This window comes from Amphiura filiformis, chromosome 2, assembly GCF_039555335.1.
Source record: "Amphiura filiformis chromosome 2, Afil_fr2py, whole genome shotgun sequence".
Taxonomy (NCBI): domain Eukaryota; kingdom Metazoa; phylum Echinodermata; class Ophiuroidea; order Amphilepidida; family Amphiuridae; genus Amphiura; species Amphiura filiformis.
Genome location: NC_092629.1, coordinates 89,324,879 through 89,349,221, shown reverse-complemented (window position 1 = coordinate 89,349,221; position 24,343 = coordinate 89,324,879). Strand labels below are relative to the sequence as shown.

Sequence of the window (24,343 nt, the reverse complement as noted above, 5' to 3'; positions counted from 1 at the left end):
CTTTACTATTAGTGAGGATGAAGAATTGGTCAGTTATGATGTCACGGCTCTGTTCACATGTACACCCGTAAGTGAAACTATTGACATCATTGAGTCACGCCTTAAGAACGATCCTACTCTGTGTAACCGTACATGTTTGTCAGTTGATCAAATCATTGAACTGCTCCGCTTTCAGCTGACCACCACATATTTTCAGTATGGTGGTGAATTCTACAACCAGCTTGAAGGTGCGGCGATGGGTTCCCCCGTATCACCACTAACTGCAAATATCTTCATGGAGGACTTTGAAATCAAGGCCTTGTCTTCTTACCCCAACCCCCCACGGTTCTGGGGTCGTTATGTTGACGACACTATGGTAATCATCAAGAAGAGTGCTATTGACAGTTGACAGTTTCACTGATCACTTAAACACCTGCCATCCATCCATAAAGTTCACTATGGAACGCGAATCCAATGGACAACTTCCCATGCTTGACGTCATGGTCAAACGCGAAGAGAACGGCTCATTGTCTTTTCAGATTTATCGCAAGCCTACCCACACCAATCAATACCTGAACTTTGCCTCCCACCACCCTTTGCAGCACAAACTGGGTGTGGTACGTACCCTCATTGATAGAGCTTCCTCAATTGTCACCAAGGAGGAGGACCTTGACCATGAACTCAACAGCATTTACAAATCTTTAGCGGTATGTGGGTACGATAAATGGACATTGGACACAGCTACCAACAAAACCAATGCCAAACGGCATGTTCGCAATAGTGACTCTGAACAACAAGTCAAAGGTTGGGTTACCATCCCATATCTGGTCGGTGTTTCGGAAAGTTTGCGGCGTGTATTAAGATCCCATGGCATTGTAACCCATGTTAAGCCCCAGAACACTATACGTTCCCTTCTTGTAGCTCCCAAAGACAAGACCGACAAGCTGGACAAATCGGGGGCTGTCTATGGCCTCAAATGTTTAGACTGTTCTTCATCATATGTAGGGGAAAGTGCTAGACCATTAAGAACATGCATCAGCGAACATGAACGCCCCACTTCCCCAGTTGGTGAGCACATCACTAAGGAGCACCATAATATCGATTGGGATGGCGTACGCATTCTCGACCGTGAAGAAGACTGGTTCAGGAGAGGGGTCAGAGAAGCGATCCAAATAAGGAGAACTGGCAGCGACCTCAACAGAGACCGGGGCGCCATGATCTTCCAGTTGTTTACAACAAGATTTTGTCACTTGACCAAAACCAATCAATACCTGGTAGTCAAGAGGCAAGTCAAGTGGAATAATCTCTTCAGTGGCTAATGAAGACCTGTAGATGCAGGTCGCAAGCTACCACAGCTCTGCAAATAGTAAGTCTTGTGACTGTTGTTTTAAATCAACTACTGTACTAAAGATCTGTCCTGAGCTGTATTTCTGATCTCAGCTGGGGAAAGAGTAATACCCCTGTTGATAAGTTGGTGATATACTGGTGGTAAAGTACCGGTACTCTCTGTCTTTCCTGCCTCCTTTTGCCATGTTGTGGGTCATATAGAGCATAGATATTTATTAGCTCATCTGATGGTTTCTAGAGGATGTGTCCGAATCATTTCATTTGTTGTTTTTGAACAAGGTGTGATAGTGGCTGCTGATTGGTCATCTGGTACACAGTCACATTGGATAATATATAATCCCCAGCATTATTCTATAGCAGTTGATGGCATAGCTGTTAATGTAGTTCTCCAGCTTCTGTGTAAGAATCCATGTTTCACAGCCATATATATAACAATATTATACGGGTCTTGATTGCAAAGTTATGAACCCCCTTATGTCCATTTTTTGTTTATTTTTTTTCTCCTCATTTTTGCCTATATCTTAAGTTTAATTTAGCGGACTTATGCCTGATTAGATCTGATCACATATGGTCTGCTATCCTCTTATTGGCTACCCTTTTTGATAAAGAAAGGTACAGATATAGTTAGACTCAAATCAATGCAACATGACATTGTCTGCATGAGTGAATGATGGATGGCAAGAAAAACAAAAGTTTATTGGATCCAGGGAAAAATCACCATGGCAACAATGTTTAGCTATTGAGAGAACTGAAATTCCAAAATGTGTAGAACAAATTTGTTGTCATCTTCTAAAAAAAGGAAAAGTATACTGTTATTGTGATATGTTTAGTTTTGTCGTCATTTGTTGTAGTTGACTGAGTATTCTTAGTCAGTGGGAGTGGTCTAGTTCGTAGACACATTTCTGATTGGACAATCGCATGATTTCGGGTGCCGTCTATCAGGCCGTACACGACCCCACGTCATCATGCGCCTTGATAATGCGTAACACGCGTGTAGAGGTGCGCGTATGTATCACGCTGGATGCGTAGACTAGTGCGGAAGACACGAACGCGCTAGCAATATGCGCAACAGAATACGTGAAGTTGTAAACAAGTTTCGTTCATTTTATAATGAGGGGAGTTTTTATGACGGTAACTTAGTTTTTGCTTCAAAAATTTGTTTACAGTTAATAAAATAATATTTAACTGACTAAGAATGAGAATAAACGATAGGAATTTTTATTTTGCCTATCCTCTACCTATGATAGACGACAGGCAGGTCCAATATTTTTTATCGTAGTGGATACCGCTGCGCCGCATCCACTACTCAAAATATTGGACCTGCCTGTCGCTCTATCACACGGTAGAGGATAGGCAAAATAAAAATTCCTATCGCTTATTCTCTAATAAAACTGACAATAGGATATAATATATACATGTAACCTGTGCTTGATAATACTAACATCTTCAAGACTGTGTACATCCTTAACCCCATGAGAACTACCTGCCGATTGGCCAAAAAGTATTTATAATTATCAATTGAACCAATCGGCAACATTGTTAGAATAATTTCACCATGCACAAAAAGTGGATTATTTGCAAAGCTCCATTCTGATTGGTGATTAAAGTGAAGATATCATGTAATTGACCAATCAGAGGCAATGTTACATCAGCAGGTAGTGCTCAGGGTGTTAAAAATGTTGATGCAGATCAAGCCAGGTTATAAGCATCGATATCCACACCCGGCCATGGTTTTCAATGGGCTATTCCAGTTGAAATTCACACTACCCATGAGTTTGGAAATATGTTCCATAGGGGGAGTATGTTTTTCAAATGTAATTGGTCAGGGTTAATCATTTTGAAACCTATGCTCCCCCTGTATTATGGCTTTATCTATATCTTCCACAACTGGAGTGAGTATTTCAAATGGAAGTTACCCAATCATCTTTTCCATTAAAAATTGATACTCCCTCTGTGGCAGACTTCAGCAAAATCTTCTGCAGGGGTAGTGTGGATTTATTTTTAAATGGAATAGCACAATCGTACTTGAATAATGAAGAATTTGTTTTTTCCCGTAAATTTAATTTCCTGTACTAGAGCTAGTGGTTGGAAAGAAAAACATACAATATGGATCCACCAGCTCCCACAACATATCTTACATTACCATTATTGTATGTTTAAAATTTACCGATATTTTTTCCTTCAAAAATAATGAAGAATTTGTTTTCTTGTTTGATTTTCTTGTTGCAGGTTTAATGCTAGTTTACCAGCCTTTATAGATGCAAGATTTATACACATTCCTCATATATTAAAGTACCCTCCCCCATTTGGATTTGATAATTCAGGTAAGTGCACCTGCCTAGAAGGACAGAGGTCATGGGTTTGATACTAGGAAGCATACAGTGGCAGGGACTGTCTTTTAGAATTTGCGGGAGAGCATTAAATAGCTCTTCAGGAGCTTTTAAGGAGAGCTGTTTAGAGCATTTACAATATATGTAAGGAAAAAATAGTCAACTAAGGGGAGCTAAAAATCACTCTCCTATATCAGATTTGAGGAGAGCAGTAGAAAGCGCTTGCTCTCACTCTCCTCAAAAGTCAGTCCCTGCAGTGGATCTTGTGAAAGTTATCTAGCTTGAGGATGATTGGAAACTCACATTAGATCAACTGTGTGTTTCCACGTATTGGATTTGGTAATTCAGGTAATTCAGAAACCAAAATTGAACTTCTCATCAGGTTAGACAATTTATCATTTGCTGAAACTAAGAAACAAAGAATTTGAGCACCTAATAACTAGAAATCAATATTAGCAACACAAAGACTTATATCTCTCGATTGCATCACATATTCGGAATCCTGGATATAAAATTTACAAGGTGATGGAAATCACAGTCAGTCGGTCAGATGTCCCAAGCTGCAAAAATATTTAGTCTCAACAGGATATTACATGGTAGTTTCATCATCAGATAATTGGATATCAACACCATTGACTGTCACCTAATATGTGTTCAAAATGATGAGTTGCTTTTGTCATTAACCTGAACACTGCTTTTTGCTATCGGAAAAAGAAGAGAAGATGAACAAAGAAGTCACATGCTACGCGCCGGATTCCTACCTTAGACCCCTCGCGTGCCACTGATCACTGACCGATAGCCACAGGGGTTGCGCTGGCCCGGCCAATGTATAAATATATCTAAACTTTTTTGCAGGAGGATCATATAGAGGCTGTGGATCATGAAGTGCCCCTTTAATGTCATCAAAAACCTACAATGTATACACTAGGATACACAACATGCTCATCTATCAAGGCACAGTTCTTTATCCCCAATACATTTGTACATTCGTTGAATGACCTTTGAAAATTTGGGTACAAAAACTCATATGTTGCAACTTGAGGTCAAATTTTGTACTATGATTGTTTAATTGAGGTTATTGAACTATGCCACTGGGATGAAGCCATTGTGGTCCATAGTGATAGCAGAATTTAACATGCACATAACCAAACTTGCGCAGGGAGTCTTTTCCATAAGGCTATTCCAGTTTGAATCCACACACCCCCTATGGAAGACATAACTGTAATCTTCCACACAGGGAGTGTAAATTTCAAACGGGGTTACCTGAATGAATGAGTCCATTTGGAATGAACACCCGGCACACCTGTGTGGAAGATTATTGTCATGTCTTCCACAGGAGGTGTATGGATTTCAACTGGAATAGCCTTTGTTTGTGAGAACAAAAAGTATGTGACTTGAAAAAATATTAGCAATTCTCTTAAGACATGAAAGACAAGTGCCTAGTAGATTCAACTGTAAATAGTAATGTAACCTTATAGCAAGATACAAAACAGGCTAAGATCATCTTGTGATCACAACAAGTTCTCTTATAAATGAACAACGTTTAGGCGGCATAAAAAAGCAACTTTAATTGCACGCATTTCTTCACCAGGCTCTAAATCATGAAAGAGTAATACTGCTACAAATTCTGGCATGATAAGAGCTCTTTAATGTTTTAGTGACTTTACTTGATCATTTTATCATTACACTCCAACAAACTTGCAAAAAAAGGTTATGAAAATAATGAAATTTCACAGCACCAATTATCATCCGCCTGCAGATATTGAGGTTGAAAGGCACTTCATTAATGTTTTATTTGCAAACGGCTGATACAGGTTATTTTTGGATCTAAGAGCTATTTTCCCAATTATGTTTCTTACTTAGCTGACATTTGTTTTCTGATAAGAAAAATATGTTCAAAAGACACGTAGAAGTATTCTAAATGCTTCTAATTAATTCAATTTGCGAAAGAAAAATGAGTTCAAAAGAAACATGCTAAATGTTACTAATTAATTGAATTTGAGTGACTGACTTCATGAGTGGAAAACATTTGATATCTTAAGGGGGATGAGTTTCATAGTTTCTAATGTTATGATCATAGTCTCAACTCTCCTATCAAAGTTCACAAGTGTATATTCATTGATGTAGTGAAAAAATACATTGTAGTTTGATAAGTGGATTATGTTTTCTGTTCTCGACATGATGTAGTTAAAAAAAATATAATGTTGGCCTAATTAAAATGTCTCATGGTAGGATTGGGATACAGTTTTCAATCAGGGATACAAAAGTGCATCATTATATGGAGTGTAATGTGAGTAAGAAAAATGAGTTGGAATGTGAGTAAAACATATGGTAAAACTGGCTCTGCAACAGTGGCCTGCACAGGCACATAATCCTCACTGACAAGTCAATTGTAAAGATAAAATTGAATCATATCTATCTACTATACTAAAATAATGAGCGAAGTCTGTCTGTCCGGCTATGCGTTTCGCCGCGCTTCGACGTATTGATCCGATATTTCGGATATGGATAGGTATTGGAAAAAGCCTGTTGACCGGTGGTTTTGAAGGGCCCCTCGAGGTCAAAGGTCATCTAGGGGGAAATGTAAATGATTCCCTCAAATGGATAGCATGAAGCAGTCAAGTGCATAAGTTAAATGCATAAAAAGAAGTCCACCTGTCCAGGCTGTCAGAAAATTTCACAACACCTGTGATCAGTGAACAACGCAATGTCTACCCAGAATTCATTGCTGCAAATTCTTTTTGAATTTCAAACTTTGTCCGATCAGGCTTAAACTTGGTGGGTGGAGTCCTTGATACGAGGGGAATATATGCGCAAAACAAAATTGAGGTCAACCGTGGTCAAAGGTCATTGAGGGGCTAAATTTAAACTTCGCTCGATTGGGCTTAAACTTGGTGGCTGGAATTATTCGTATGAGGGGAGCACAAAAATAAATTAGTCAAGGTCATCTGAGGTCAAAGGTCATCCAGGGGCTAAATTTTAAACTTCGCCAGACTTGGCTTAAACTTTGTGAAAGTAATTTCCCATATCAAGGGAGCATGAACAAAATTAAACCGAGGTCAAAGGTCATATGAGGTCAAATGTTAGAATCTGCCCAATCAGGCTTAAAAGTGGTAAAAAGAATCCTCAATATGATGGGAACATGTCAAAAAGGTTATCAGGGGTCAAACAGCATCACCATCAGTTACTCTCACAGCTACGGGTGAACTAGTACTAATAAAATAATAAGCGGTCTCTATCTGTCTGTCTATCTATCTGTCTATCTGTCTGTCCGGCTATGCGTTTTGCAGCGCTTCGACGCATCGCGCTGAAATTTCGGATATAGATAGGTATTGGGAAAAGCATGTTGGCCATGTGGTTTTGAAGGTCATCGGAGGTCAAGGTCAAAGGTCAAAATGTCAAACTTTGTCCGATCGGGCTCAAACTTGGTGGGTGGAATCCTTGATACGAGGGGAATATAATGCGCGAAATAAAATCGAGGTCAACCGAGGTCAAAGGTCATTACGGAGGGGTCAAATTTCAGACTTTGTCCGATCGGGCTTAAACTTGGTGGGTCAAAACCTTCGTATGAGGGGAGCATGAAAAACATTATATGGAGGTCATCCGAGGTCAAAGGTCAAAGGTCATGGATTTCAAACTTTGTCCTATCGGGCTCAAACTTGGTGGGTGGAATCCTTGATGTGAGGGGAATATATGCATAAAACAAAATTGAGGTCAACCAAGGTCAAAGGTCATGTAGGGGCTAATTTAAACTTTGCCCTATTGGGCTTAAACTTGATAGGTGGAATCCTTTGTATGAGGGGGGCATGAAAAAAATTACACCAAGGTCATCTGAGGTCAAAGGTCATCTGGGGTCAAACAGTATCGCTATCATGCCAGTGCTCTCACAGCATCAGGGCTCTAACAGCTGCAGGTGCACTAGTACCTTAAAAGAGAATACCATAGGCGTAGATCCTGGGGGGATGGGGGGATTTATCCCCCCAATATTTTGCCAGGGGGATGGTCCATACAATCATCCCCCCCCAATGTTGACGCCTGATAATGGGTTTCTGACCAAATTAACCGCATATTTCCCCATTTTAGCCCCAAAAGTTCAAATTTTCGCGCGCTTCGCGCGCATTTAATCTACTTTTACACCATATTTCATCAGTTTAGCTTCAAAATAGCAAACATTTTCGCGCGCATTTATATCATAAACTAATTCGGTCGCCAAAGGGTGCTGGATTGACTATACTTCAAGATTTTTTTCCCACTTCATCCCCCCCAATGTCAAAAAGAAATCTACGCCACTGGAGAATACGTAAGTCACAAAATACCCTTTTTAACCAGGTTGGTTTTTTTGGGGGGAGGGGGGCACAGGGGGAGGCAAATCAACAAATTTTATGCAAAATTGCAGCAAAAAGTGGAAATTTGGGGTTTTACTGGGGGGTGGAGAGTTTTGACTGGAGGGCATTTTCCCCCACACACCCGTGGCACCGCCTCTGCCTCTAAAGCACTATCACTATCCGTATTAGTGATCTGCATAAAGGAGTAAAATATTTATAGAAAGTAAGACAACAGCAGTGTTGAAGCACTATTCTACTGTGAGTATAGCTTCAAGTGTCTGTACTCAAACTTCAAAGACTTCTCCAACATTGACTAAAATGTGTCAGTTTACACTTATTAGGTTTTGTTCAGTCTTATCAGGTTATCGGGTATGTTAACACACTAAAATGCAAAACTTTGATTGTCAATGATTGTTTAGATTTTCTAGCGAAGCACTGATTGCCGCCTTTAAACTTTGAAATTGCTCAGGGAGTTTAGAGTGGGAGATACCCTTAACGCGGGTGTCGACTGCAGGCGACAAGTTTCAATTTTTTTTAATTTAAAATTTTGTTAATTTTCATGACCATATTTGGAATCAGCATGAAAAATGTATTAAAATGAGTACAAACAAGCCTAGTATTGGTTCATTGGTTTCTAAGATAGCTCTTGATATTTTGAGAAAATATCTCAAAACTTGAACTTTTTATGTTAAAACCTATATATGGCCAGTACGCAGAGCGTTAATGCTTGCCAAATGGGGTTCTGTGGTTATTAGACGTTTCCTTCTTAATGGTGCTTGTTTTCTGACCTAGATTCATCAGGCAATTTAAAGTAGGAAAGTAATAAGTATGCTCTCAAGTTATAGAAGGCAAGCCTCGCAGGAGATGTTATTTTTTAATATTTGTTTTGTATTAGAATGGAAATTGAATTTTATATGCAGCGCTTCTGCCATGTATTTTTGTAAGCCAATGCATTGATCTACACTCTTTGATTTATACTTCCGGGTTTATACTATTTGTATTCTGTCAATCAATCAATCAATCAATCAATCAATCAAGCAAGTAAGTAACTAGTAAGCAAGCAAGAATCGAGCAATCAATCTTCAGTAACCTGAGCAGCCCAAGGTAGTTTTGGAATAGTAGTAGTTCAAATATCAATATAAATCTGTATGATTCTAATGTTTTACCAGAGAAAGTATCTTACACTTCCCACAATGCATTTCTCCCATTTGAAATTTCTGTACTGACTTGCTATCTAGTGCAGCTTGGGTCGATAGTGACGAAATGTACCTTAATAAACAGAGCACATCCAAATCTTGCAAAATACCGTATTGTTTGTAATAAACGCCCCCCCTCCAATTTTAATGTGAAAAATTGACAAAAATGTGAACATTTCCATGACATATCGTGTAGGTAAGCTTAAAACTTGCATCAGTTATGTCAGTCACGATCGCTAAATTGAATGGACAAAACCTATTATGACTCAACTCCCATCCATTTCATTGCCTAATTATGGTAGAATTTCACTAATTCCATGCACTTACAGGTGTAATTTTGTTGTATTCCCCACGAAAATATCATTTTCTGTGGGCGCCGCCATCATGTATAGTGTAAATCCCTCCTTTTAATAGGAGCACCATCGGGAAATTGAACACGATTTTTAAGCTTTTTTCACTGACAATTCACTTCCAATAAACGCCCCCCTTTTGGAAAAATGCAACGCCCCCGGCGTTTATTACAAACAATACGGTATGTTTATTTCTTGACTAGCGACCCATGTGTAGCCATCTACTCTTAAAGTGAAAACAAATGGAACATGTACAGGGTAATGGGAGGGTAATTTTATGAAATGAGGAGATGTATCATGTTGCAAAGGATTCTGGGAAGTGTCATGTTGCAAAGGATTCTGGGAAGTGTATCTTTTCTGGTTGATTTCTACCAAGTTAGATGAGAATGAATGCTACAATACAAAATGCAGGACAGAGGATATGAGATGCAATACCACATACCACATAATTATCATAAAGTTTTTGTTGCATTAATGATCCCTCTTTTTGTCAATGAAACAGGAAGCAGCATAATTTGAAAGTTTTGAAAAGTAAAGGAAGCACAGTTCTGTGACCTGCTTTTAAGCTATTGTTATGTAAACCTGTCAATGGAAGTAAAGTTCTACAAACTAAGATGAGAAAGAATGCTGTTATGAAAGTCATGCACACACGACAAGGTTGGGAGATGTAATCCTGGGGATGGCACTTACATGTAACACAAATGTGACGTGATCAAGAGGAATGAGTCACATGTCGACCTTAGTCAAAAATGAGTTTTACATTTGTTTGTAATGAGGACATTTAGAGCTTTCAGAAACTGAAAACCCTGTGTTGATGCGGCTTTTCTTTGCGAAGTTACGTCAATTTACCAATCGCTGAAAACAATAGAGAACAAAAAATTTTTAACACTTTCTTTGCCAATATCTCAAAATCAATATTAGCGACATCCGACTCATTTCCTTGATCGTGTCACAAATGACCATACCGGTATGCATCTCCGGAAAGACCCCTGTTTTGGGACTGCGCAGCTGCAAAAGACCCCCAAATTTGACCAAATTTAGTGCTGAAAGATCCCTGATATTGACCATTTCAGCTCTAGACCCCTAATAAAATTACGCATTCCTCATATTTCTGGGTTTTTTCAGGTGATTTTCAACCAGAAAGCTAAGAAAGACCCTAAATTTGAACCATTCACAGTTCAGAAAGACCATCTTTTACCTGTACGCCGTCAGCTTCCAAAGTCCCATCATCTCCGAATTGTGGGGGAGCATTCCCACCAAAAAATTGATGATGTACATCTCCCCAGGACGTAACACCACAAAATTATCAATATAAAGTTTGTGTTATATTAATGATCCCTCACTTTGTCAGTTAGAGAGAAAGCAGCATAGTTTTGTACAGGTTTTGGAGTCAAGGAAGCCTAGTTCTGTGGATTTGCTTTTAAGGCTATTGTCATGCATAATAAACCTAAAATGGCCTCATTCCAATTGCATAGTTCAATAACCTCAATTAAACAATCATAGTGCAAAATTTGACCTCAAGTTACAGGGGTCATTCAATGAATATACAAAGGTATTGGGGTTAAAGAACTGTGCCCTGATAGATGAGCATGTTGTGGATCCTAGTGAGACAAGAGGTTGTGAGATGTAATACCATGACATAATTATCAATTTAAAATTCTCTGTTGGTTGGAAATGATGCCTCACATTGTCTGAGGAAACAGCATAATTTTAAATGTGGCATAGTTCTGTGACCTGCTTTCAAGCCAGTGTCATATACATATTATGCGCAAGATAGGGAAGTAGTACATTTAGGCCATTTAAACAATTCTTCCAAATACTTTTTGTCCACAGAGGGAGTATGATTTTAAAATAGAATAGACAGTTGAGTAACTTCCATTTGAAATACTCACTCCAGTTGTGGAAGATAACTCCAGTTGTGTAAAGATTTTAAAATAATTAACCCTAACCAATGCAATTCCATTTGAAAAAACATGCTTCCTCTGTGAAAGACTCAAGCTAAACCTTCCACAGGGGGGAGTGTGGATTTCAACTTAAATAGCCTATTTGTCCAAATTTATTTTGTCCGTGGCTTTGCAGTCAATTTGCAAACTTGGTTGTTGATGTCCTAAATTCTTAGAAGTAAAAATTAAAGCACTATAGTTTGATCAGCTCGTAATAGGCGGGAAATGTTAGGCTTTTTACCACTACGCCAAAAAGTAAACTCATGTTAAGGGTAGACAAGGTTTTATTGGTCGAAGCAGCCGAAAAATCAATTTTCATTGTCTAAATCAATATATTATTGAAAAATATCACTTACATGTTTTGCATAGGTTCATTTTACCAATCATATACTTTGAAAACTTGCTTAATTTATTGTTTTTAATGAGTTATGTACGTTTCACAAAAGTGTTGTTGTTTCAGCCCTCTTTACAACATAACTCAAGAACCACAGGACTTACAAAAGTATATCTGTGATATTTGAATTCTTCTAACAATCGCTATGAAATGATCAATGTAATTTTTGCCAAAGCTCACTATCATTCGCAAGACGCTGTGAACTACCAAATCGCAACAGTTTAAAATAGTTGCTAACCTTAAGAGTGCTATTAGTTGACCTGTCTGGTCCATTTGTCTGCATTAAAGGAAGTCAACAAAGTATAGGACTTGAATTAAAAATTTGGGATGCTTCTGGCGAGATGTCACAAGACAATTCTCAAAATTAAATATTTTGATATTAATTTGTGATGTTATAAGGCCTGCCGATTAAGAGCTGATCAAAGTACAAGGAGGAGTGGAAAATTACCAAAAAGTTATCCTTATTATCCAAAATGCAAAATTTTGTAGTAGGTCTACAGCTAAACATCAGCTCAACATTGTAATTCAAGCACAGTATATACATTGATATCACACTGAAATGTAAAGAAATGTAATGTTTGTTCTAGTTCAGTTTGTGTGTTAACATGTCAAAATAGGACAATGAGTCATTCTGTTTAATTTAAGGTGGTATTTGGTGGCATTTTCTAGAAATTAGGAAATGCTTTGAGCATGTTTTAAATAGATTAATTGAGTAGGGTAAAGTACACTGATCAAAATGTCTTTTGTTTGGAGCAAATCAGACACACAGGTTTCATAATATATCAATTCATATTTGCTTTGTATCCTATTGTTTTTGTCAATAATCAATATAGTTAATGAGCTAAAAGGATTGGAAATGCTCATTAATATGTAATTTTGCCAATATTTTGCTAAATGTTCAGGGTACTTTTATTTTGCATACTTTTGCCCTGAAACTTGGTCAAAGTGTTTCTAATATGTTCTAATGTATTATATAGTGAAGCCACTCCCTAATTTGCATATTTGCATAATTAATGAGCTAATTTGCATAAATGCTAGAGCACTTCCATAATACCTCCAATACCACCTTTAAACATTGTCAGCAGGAAAGCAGACTTTCAATTAAAAACAAAACAAACAAAAATACAAAGCATATTTCATGTTGTGGTTTGGTGAAAGTATTCAGTACTGTATGGTGTAGGGGCGAGTGCATGATGGTCGGAGAGAGCCGCAAAACCGCTCAGCCATATGGCAATTTCCACACACTCGGTTAGTTTTGTCATTGTGGGGTTCATTATCGAACGCCAATGGGTTTAGCTTGTATTAACATAGGCCCACTCCCATTCAATTCATTACGTTTGGGAATTGGAAAGAACCTTCTGATAAATCATGCATGACTCAATTACAAATCTCTACATCCCTTTCTTCTTGTCTATTGATATTTTGAATAGTGTTTATCTTTCCCTAATAGATAGCGCCCTGATCGATTCTTCCTGCATATCAATATGCTTCATTTACATTACATTACAGAGATCGGACACTAATCCCTACCATAACAAACCATGTATAGACTCTACATGCAAATACAGGTGATATAACAGGTCTATATTACAGGATTAGATTAGTAAACTATGATCTATTTGCAAGTATTATATTGATTGAGCAGGAAAGATTTGATACTATTTTTTTGTATAGTAGTCTAGTTGCCGGCGTACGTTATTTCTTTCTGCAACCATAATGGGCCACAATGCGATAACACATAGTACATACATGTAATTAATAGGCCTATGAGGCTAGATATAACACGAGTTTATTACCATTATTATTTCCTCTTACTTAATAAAATAAAAAAGAAATCGATAGAATTAAAATTCTATAACGGTTTACCTGGGGTTCGAACCCACAACCTTTGTATCCATAGTCTAATGCCTACACGACTGTGCTATGATTAGAGCTGTGCCAGAAAGGTGTTTGTTTATGATACTTATTGATTACGGAATAAACTGCATACACACAATATACTATTACTAGTATAATAAATACGAATATAATCCTAACCCTAACCCTAATCCCTAACCCTAACCCTTACCCTAACCCTAACCCTAACCCTAACCCCTAACCCTAACCCTAACCCTAACCCTAACCCTAATCCTAACCCCTAACCCTAACCCCTAACCCCTAACCCTAACCATAAGACCCTAACCCTAAGACCCTAACCCTGACAATAATGAACCTTGCCTCGGACTATGCGGTTAGTGATATATTACGACCCATTATGGTTGCAGAAAGAAATTATTTATGTCCTCTTTTGCACAATTACTGTATTTTTGTGGGACCTGAATTTCAAATTTTTATGATGATGACATAGACTCGCTTGCCAGTCCTATATACGCCGTACCTATGTATAGTGATGACTGGCTTACGCCATTTTGGATGTCAATGGAAAATACACACTTAACGATTTGCGCCGGTTAGAAACTTGAAAAACATCTTTAAAATTTCATCAATGTATATAAATGTGGTACCAACTGTATTGTGCTTGATAATTTAAGACTCGGTTGAAACAAAATTAAGGATCGAAAGCATTTAAGTGTCCAAAAAGGCAAAATTATCGTCAAAGTTCTGCGAAATCGGCACCCTGCGAAGGGTTCAGAATTCGAATCGGGAACGAAAATATCCGATCTTTGCGATCAAAAACACAAAATTACAACATTAAACATACTATTGGCAAAAGACATTATTACCAAACAATATAGAATAGAAAATTTGACATCATTTTCTCAAAATAATGAAAAAATTTGATCACTAGACATCGAAATAGTACGCAATCCAATTCCCGTTCAAACGCGTGGGAAACTCATAGGTGTTGTGCGTTTGGCAAGTTGGGAGGGTGGGGTTCAAAATGACCCCATAGGATTATAAAATTGCTCAAATACCTCTTTCAAATATATCAAATTATTTACATAAATAAACAAAAACAAATAAATAAATAAATAAATAAATAAATAAATAAATAAATAAATAAATAAATAAATAAATAAATAAATAAACGAAAAAAATTGAACAAATTTTAGCGTAGCATTAAAATCATAAATATAACCATTGCTGGCAGGAGGACTCGAACCAACGATATTGATATCAGCAGTCTGATGCTCTACCATTGAGCTAAATGACAGCATCTAGTGATGAGCGTCGAGTTTTTAGCTTATACAGTGTTTGTCTGTGATAATGTCGCCTCGTGAAAGAAAGAAATATAAAATCTCAATTTGTAATTTAAATTTATTTGATAATTTTCTAACCTATATTTTCTTTCGAGCAGGGACAAATATTTCCCTTTTATCTAATTTGACCGCTATATAAGAATCTATTTCTTTTAGTACTGATTTAATTCCGCGATTTGTTCCATTAAGCAATATCAAAGATTAATGTCACACATCTCACAACAGATATTTAGTTGGTCTAGTGGTCTTTCACAGTGCTGTTTAACCGGGAGGTACCGAGATCGATTCCCACCTCTGCCTGCAATTTTTTTAAAGACTGGGAAATAATAACCTGACATTCGCCGCTGACATTCGTACTTCAGTAGCGGAGTTATAACTTGTTAAACTTTGCTCCTTCCGTAAAAGGGTACATTATTTTGGCACTACATTATTTCTTTCTTTTTTTTCACATTGCTGGTATTAAATATCAAATGGTCATATGCCCTGATAGATGAGCATGTTGTGGATCCTAGTGAGACAAGAGGTTGTGAGATGTAATACCATGACATAATTATCAATTTAAAATTCTCTGTTGGTTGGAAATGATGCCTCACATTGTCTGAGGAAACAGCATAATTTTAAATGTGGCATAGTTCTGTGACCTGCTTTCAAGCCAGTGTCATATACATATTATGCGCAAGATAGGGAAGTAGTACATTTAGGCCATTTAAACAATTCTTCCAAATACTTTTTGTCCACAGAGGGAGTATGATTTTAAAATAGAATAGACAGTTGAGTAACTTCCATTTGAAATACTCACTCCAGTTGTGGAAGATAACTCCAGTTGTGTAAAGATTTTAAAATAATTAACCCTAACCAATGCAATTCCATTTGAAAAACATGCTTCCTCTGTGAAAGACTCAAGCTAAACCTTCCACAGGGGGAGTGTGGATTTCAACTTAAATAGCCTATTTGTCCAAATTTATTTTGTCCGTGGCTTTGCAGTCAATTTGCAAACTTGGTTGTTGATGTCCTAAATTCTTAGAAGTAAAAATTAAAGCACTATAGTTTGATCAGCTCGTAATAGGCGGGAAATGTTAGGCTTTTTACCACTACGCCAAAAAGTAAACTCATGTTAAGGGTAGACAAGGTTTTATTGGTCGAAGCAGCCGAAAAATCAATTTTCATTGTCTAAATCAATATATTATTGAAAAATATCACTTACATGTTTTGCATAGGTTCATTTTACCAATCATATACTTTGAAAACTTGCTTAATTTATTGTTTTTAATGAGTTATGTACGTTTCACAAAAGTGTTGTTGTTTCAGCCCTCTTTACAACATAACTCAAGAACCACAGGACTTACAAAAGTATATCTGTGATATTTGAATTCTTCTAACAATCGCTATGAAATGATCAATGTAATTTTGCCAAAGCTCACTATCATTCGCAAGACGCTGTGAACTACCAAATCGCAACAGTTTAAAATAGTTGCTAACCTTAAGAGTGCTATTAGTTGACCTGTCTGGTCCATTTGTCTGCATTAAAGGAAGTCAACAAAGTATAGGACTTGAATTAAAAATTTGGGATGCTTCTGGCGAGATGTCACAAGACAATTCTCAAAATTAAATATTTTGATATTAATTTGTGATGTTATAAGGCCTGCCGATTAAGAGCTGATCAAAGTACAAGGAGGAGTGGAAAATTACCAAAAAGTTATCCTTATTATCCAAAATGCAAAATTTTGTAGTAGGTCTACAGCTAAACATCAGCTCAACATTGTAATTCAAGCACAGTATATACATTGATATCACACGAAATGTAAAGAAATGTAATGTTTGTTCTAGTTCAGTTTGTGTGTTAACATGTCAAAATAGGACAATGAGTCATTCTGTTTAATTTAAGGTGGTATTTGGTGGCATTTTCTAGAAATTAGGAAATGCTTTGAGCATGTTTTAAATAGATTAATTGAGTAGGGTAAAGTACACTGATCAAAATGTCTTTTGTTTGGAGCAAATCAGACACACAGGTTTCATAATATATCAATTCATATTTGCTTTGTATCCTATTGTTTTTGTCAATAATCAATATAGTTAATGAGCTAAAAGGATTGGAAATGCTCATTAATATGTAATTTTTGCCAATATTTTGCTAAATGTTCAGGGTACTTTTATTTTGCATACTTTTGCCCTGAAACTTGGTCAAAGTGTTTCTAATATGTTCTAATGTATTATATAGTGAAGCCACTCCCTAATTTGCATATTTGCATAATTAATGAGCTAATTTGCATAAATGCTAGAGCACTTCCATAATACCTCCAATACCACCTTTAAACATTGTCAGCAGGAAAGCAGACTTTCAATTAAAAACAAAACAAACAAAAATACAAAGCATATTTCATGTTGTGGTTTGGTGAAAGTATTCAGTACTGTATGGTGTAGGGGGCGAGTGCATGATGGTCGGAGAGAGCCGGCAAAACCGCTCAGCCATATGGCAATTTCCACACACTCGGTTAGTTTTGTCATTGTGGGGTTCATTATCGAACGCCAATGGGTTTAGCTTGTATTAACATAGGCCCACTCCCATTCAATTCATTACGTTTGGGAATTGGAAAGAACCTTCTGATAAATCATGCATGACTCAATTACAAATCTCTACATCCCTTTCTTCTTGTCTATTGATATTTTGAATAGTGTTTATCTTTCCCTAATAGATAGCGCCTGATCGATTCTTCCTGCATATCAATATGCTTCATTTACATTACATTACAGAGATCGGACACTAATCCCTACCATAACAAACCATGTATAGACTCTACATGCAAATACAGGTGATATAACAGGTCTATATTACAGGATTAGATTAGTAAACTATGATCTATTTGCAAGTATTATATTGATTGAGCAGGAAAGATTTGATACTATTTTTTGTATAGTAGTCTAGTTGCCGGCGTATTATTTCTTTCTGCAACCATAATGGGCCACAATGCGATAACACATAGTACATACATGTAATTAATAGGCCTATGAGGCTAGATATAACACGAGTTTATTACCATTATTATTTCCTCTTACTTAATAAAATAAAAGAAATCGATAGAATTAAAATTCTATAACGGTTTACCTGGGGTTCAACCCACAACCTTTGTATCCATAGTCTAATGCCTACACGTCTGTGCTATGATTCGTTGTGCCAGAAAGGTGTTTGTTTATGATACTTATTGATTACGGAATAAACTGCATACGACAGCGTTCAAGATTTGACTTACGTTTGGCGGACACGCGTGTGAAAAAAGTATTTAGGGGTGAAAAGAACCAAAATTCTTGAATGTTTATATGTTTCAAGGGTAAAATGTCATCTAGTTGCAGATTTTGGCACTTAAAACTCCCTATCTTTTATAGATTTTGAGAAAAAATCATTTTTTGGTCCGATTTTGGTCGAAAATGGGCATTTTGGGGTGACAAAAATATTGACTTGCAGATTTCATGTGAGTATATGAACATGAAAACTATCAAATAGTGCCTAATTTTCTATTCTAATTGTGTAACAAGGGTACAATTGTGATATTAAAAGCATTGAATGGGATCCATATCTTTCTTTATTTTTTGTAGCAGGGGTAGAAACTTGAGGGTTCGGGTGACAATTGATTTCGAAAAATATACAATATTCGCATCATTTTCAATTTGAAAACGCCATATCTCCTCAATGGTATGAGCTATAGGGATGCTTTAAGTGTTTATTTGCTCAGTATTTCATTAGCTAAATGGTGATATAACAAATAAGTAAGCTAGATCTACACAAAATAAAATAACTTGCAAAATGCTACCCCCACCCCTAAGGATTTTGAGGGCGTGAAAAAAGTCACAGATTTTGCAAAAAAAATAAGTCATTCAAAATTGGGAGGTTTGAGGCTAAACAAAAGACATGTTGCCCTTACCAATGCCTTCCTCTAGAGCAACATGTTTTTTGTTTAGCCCTGAGTATCCCCATTTTGAAGGACTTATTTTTTTTGCTCCAATTTTTGCTCCAATTTGGGGACTTCGGGCAAAAATATGCCTGTACAGTGCTATGGGGAAAATTTTCAAGTTGATAATTATGCATTTTTTATGTCAGATTCAGTTTCTACACAAAATTTCACCCTAGAAAATGTTCCTTTAAGTAGGATATCTTTCACTTTAAGTTTCCACCATTCTGTCCACCAAACGCAAGTCAAAGCTTGAACGCTGTCATACACACAATATACTATTACTAGTATAATAAATACGAATATAATCCTAACCCTAACCCTAATCCCTAACCCTAACCCTTACCCTAACCCTAACCCCTAACCCTAACCCTAACCCTAACCCTAATCCTAACCCCTAACCCTAACCCCTAACCCCTAACCCTAACCATAAGACCCTAACCCTAAGACCCTAACCCTGACAATAATGAACCTTGCCTCGGACTATGCGGTTAGTGATATATTATGCCCATTATGGTTGCAGAAAGAAATTATTTATGTCCTCTTTTGCACAATTACTGTATTTTTGTGGGACCTGAATTTCAAATTTTTATGATGATGACATAGACTTCGCTTGCCAGTCCTATATACGCCCGTACCTATGTATATTGAGGACTGGCTTACGCCATTTTGGATGTCAATGGGAAATACACACTTAACGATTTGCGCCGGTTAGAAACTTGAAAAACATCTTTAAAATTTCATCAATGTATATAAATGTGGTACCAACTGTATTGTGCTTGATAATTTAAGACTCGGTTGAAACAAAATTAAGGATCGAAAGCATTTAAGTGTCCAAAAAGGCAAAATTATCGTCAAAGTTCTGCCGACATCGGCACCCTGCGAAGGATTTAGAATTCAAATCGGGAACGCAATTATCCGATAAAAAAAAAAAAAAACACAAAATTACAACATTAAACATACTATTGGCAAAAGACATTATTACCAAACAATATAGAATAGAAAATTTGACATCATTTTCTCAAAATAATGAAAAAATTTGATCACTAGACATCGAAATAGTACGCAATCCAATTCCCGTTCAAACGCGTGGGAAACTCATAGGTGTTGTGCGTTTGGCAAGTTGGGAGGGGTGGGGGTTCAAAATGACCCCATAGGATTATAAAATTGCTCAAATACCTCTTTCAAATATATCAAATTATTTACATAAATAAACAAAAACAAATAAATAAATAAATAAATAAATAAATAAATAAATAAATAAATAAATAAATAAATAAACGAAAAAAATTGAACAAATTTTAGCGTAGCATTAAAATCATAAATATAACCATTGCTGGCAGGAGGACTCGAACCAACGATATTGATATCAGCAGTCTGATGCTCTACCATTGAGCTAAATGACAGCATCTAGTGATGAGCGTCGAGTTTTTAGCTTATACAGTGTTTGTCTGTGATAATGTCGCCTCGTGAAAGAAAGAAATATAAAATCTCAATTTGTAATTTAAATTTATTTGATAATTTTCTAACCTATATTTTCTTTCGAGCAGGGACAAATATTTCCCCTTTTATCTAATTTGACCGCTATATAAGAATCTATTTCTTTTAGTACTGATTTAATTCCGCGATTTGTTCCATTAAGCAATATCAAAGATTAATGTCACACATCTCACAACAGATATTTAGTTGGTCTAGTGGTCTTTCACAGTGCTGTTTAACCGGGAGGTACCGAGATCGATTCCCACCTCTGCCTGCAATTTTTTTAAAGACTGGGAAATAATAACCTGACATTCGCCGCTGACATTCGTACTTCAGTAGCGGAGTTATAACTTGTTAAACTTTGCTCCTTCCGTAAAAGGGTACATTATTTTGGCACTACATTATTTCTTTCTTTTTTTCACATTGCTGGTATTAAATATCAAATGGTCATAATTGGCGGTCACTTCAAATCATCCCCAACTGAACTAGGTTCAGGAATTTCCTCTCATTGTTAACTGTTGGTTAACCCACCACTTGAGAATAAAGGACTATGATAGGTGCAACAGGATTACCTACGGGATTATCTCAAGGATATAATTCTGTTCTCCATCCTTTGCTTACATCTTCTCTGATATGTGCTAGTGTCAATGGTTATTGTTAAAAGGCAATAAGGTGTGTAATTGCAATATTTCCTCTGAATAGGAAAGACTCTCTACATCGAAGTTATGTATGCTGGTGGTTCGCAATACTGTTATTTAAGAGAAGGTATCTTCCAAATCCAAATTCAAATGTACACGGTTGACAACAGAAATGTACTGAATTTAGAGAATGCACGGTGCTCACCATCTGGTATGGTGGTAAATTTTCACATCAAACAATATATCCAAAAAAACATTTTCGGGAACATTTTGCATGTAGGTTTCATGCCACCTATGGCAAACTAATACCATACTGACGCGAGTATAGTCCCACCTTCGAGTTAAGTCCCACCCCCCAAATTGTTTTCGAAATTAAATTTTTTTTTTTTTAAGTTATTTATTTTTTCGGTTTTGTAGTGTCCCTTGACTTAGACCTAAATGCTAGGATCATTCATGGTTGACCTAAAAAAAATACAATTGAATTTTGTACGAAGTTTTGTGTTTTTAATATGAAAATTGATACTTTGTTTTCATGTCATATTCTATTAATGATATCAAAATGCATTGAATTTGAATGCATTTTGATATCATGAATAGAGTATGACATGAAAACAAAGTATCAATTTTCATATTAAAAACACAAAACTTCGTGCAAAATTCTTTTTTTTTAAAAGCAATCATGAATGATCCTAGCATTTAGGTCTAGGTCCAGGGACACTCCAAAGTCGAAAAAATAAATAATTAATTTTTTGAAATTGAGTATAGTCCCTCCCCCAATTTTGAAAAATGTTCACCCAAAAACGGGGTGGGACTATACTCGAGTCAGTACGGTATGTGTTTTTAGCATTTACCTGATTTTGTGCAACAGACAACTCAGTTTGTATGATTGCATCTCATTTGGGCTCGTAGCAATATCAGTTGTGATATTCAACACTGTCATATTATCTAGAGCTTTGCTATAATTATCCAATGTGTGTTCATATGATCCTACTGTGTTAATGAAAAATAAGATTCATTAGTGGTATATGCCTGGCTTTATTGAAGTCTTGTCAATTTTAATATATTATGTTATTTAAGACTAGGGGTCTGTTACCGTCAAGCAAAATTTTAAATATGTGGACAAACTCAAAAAAATAGAAATCCTTGATTCTTTTAGCATGGAAAGGGTTTAGGGGGACAATTTAAAATGACATTTAAAAGTTGCATTTGGCCTGTTGGCATGGTAACGGACAAACCAAATTTTAGTCGAAAATGACCAAAATTTACAATTTTCATTTTTGAAAAAGGGCAAAGTTTGGTCGAATGCCACCAATAAATAAGATGTGATATAATTTTTTATTTTTTTTCTTCAGATAGGGGCATGCTGTGGTAGTCCTTGCAAATGAAGAAAGAGCTTGTCACTCTTTTAAAAGATCCTTTAATTTTAAGTAGAAAAAACCCATTTTTGGGCAAAAATTGTAACTGTCATTTTACCCTAACATTGAAGGGGTGTAACTGTAAAGAAGAAGTTGATATTTTGTAAGTGTATGGTGGCATAGCTAGAGTGAACCCTTGCTGACAGATATATAGTTTCAAAAAATTGGGGTCTCAACTTCTAAAGAAGTTCTGGCTTTTTAAAAGTACCACGTTTTTGAAAAAATGTGTATTTTTTAAGGGGAATTTATGGCAAAAAAGACAAATTTCGCTTAAATGGATTGTGTTTAAATTACCGTAATGAAATAATTATTGAATATATTTCTATTGATGAAAAGATTAAGTGACTTCTTAAATTAGAGTCTCAGTTTTAAATGGTACAAACAACCCATAGTATACATACAGGCCTTTTAAGCAGATTAGACAGATCGCAGTGCTATTCAAATACAGATAGAGGGCAACGCTTGGAAGACAGGTTGCTTTTAGCATCAGGCAGCTATAGTTACCTGGTACAAACAACAGAGTTCACCAACTTTATGAGAACACCAATCAGGGGCTGTGCAATAATGATAAGCCCAGTAGGAAGGGTAAATATGGGGGAGGGGGGTGTTCAAGAATTTTTATAACCCCCCCAAAAAAAGGGGGGGAGCAATTTTGGCAGGTCAAAGGGGTGAACCTATAGCATGGTTCCTAGCCGTCGCAAAGAAGCTCATAGGGTACTGTCAATATACCGGTAAACGACACATCTGATTTGCCCAGGTTTTTGTTTGCCACTGCAAGCTAGGTGGTGGCAATGGACATTGGAGCACATTTACGGGGCAGACTATACTACAGACACGCTCTGATAAGGGCTTAGAAAACAGTTCAGAAATGTTCAAATATGCAAAATTCTTTGCTCACTACGCTTGCATTATACATGTATACATCTAGACAATTATTATAAGGTTTGCAAATTGGGAACTCAAACATATGCCATGTCATGTGCGGGGGGGGGGGGCAAAGATTTGTTGGCAGGCCAAAAGGGGCAAGCAATTCTTTTTTGGCACGCCGTTTGGAAGTTTTAAGCCTAGCCCTCAAGATCACGAAGCATGTAAAGTTTCATCTCTAGCAAATGGATCTTCAGCATGTTCAGGGAATTCAACATCAGAAAATGTTAACCAAGAAACACTTGAAAACCATCAACATCATGAACTATGTGCTGCTTTTAACATCAGGCAGCTACTAGTACTAACCCGGTACAAGCAACAGTGTTCACCAATTCTACGAGAACACCAATCAGCAATTTATGATAGGAAGTATGTGAAGCTTTATCTTCAGTAGATGAATCTACTAGCTACGGTGGATTCAAGAGGTCTATTGCAAACGCTGTTCAGTTACCCAAGGAAACATGTACATCAACATACATAAAGCATTGAAGCATTGACGCTTGTATGTAGCTCACATTCAGTCAGGAAAATATGACAAAATTACAAACATCAAAATTAAAAAGCCTTCTAGCCAAGATAAGAGGAAATACAAGCGGACAGCAATGCATTCTTTCTGAATCAGAGATATGATTAGGTCATGAATTAAAGGTTATACCACTAATAGGCCTGGGCGATACATGGAAATACAACAAGTAACTATTTGTTTGCATGGCATCTGAAAAGACTGCTTTAAAATCGCTGAAATTGCCCAAGTAATATATAGCCAAAAAAGTACTTTTTAGGGTTTGATGCTTCAAAATGGTATATTTTCTCTCATTATATGACATTTTTGTTGTAATAGTACCAAAATTCATACGCACGGCTACGGTTTTAGTAAAT

General features: G+C 36.6%; 1 protein-coding gene across 1 annotated transcript in view; it reads left to right on the top strand.

The window, feature by feature from the left end:
* LOC140146805 (CMP-N-acetylneuraminate-beta-1,4-galactoside alpha-2,3-sialyltransferase-like) overlaps positions 1-24,343 on the top strand; it is a 168,131-nt gene that overhangs the window by 92,732 nt on the left and 51,056 nt on the right. Inside the window, exon 6 of the mRNA XM_072168685.1 lies at positions 3,556-3,650. Within this exon, the coding sequence (XP_072024786.1) occupies positions 3,556-3,650 (95 nt within the window). The remainder of the gene's footprint in view (positions 1-3,555; positions 3,651-24,343) is intronic.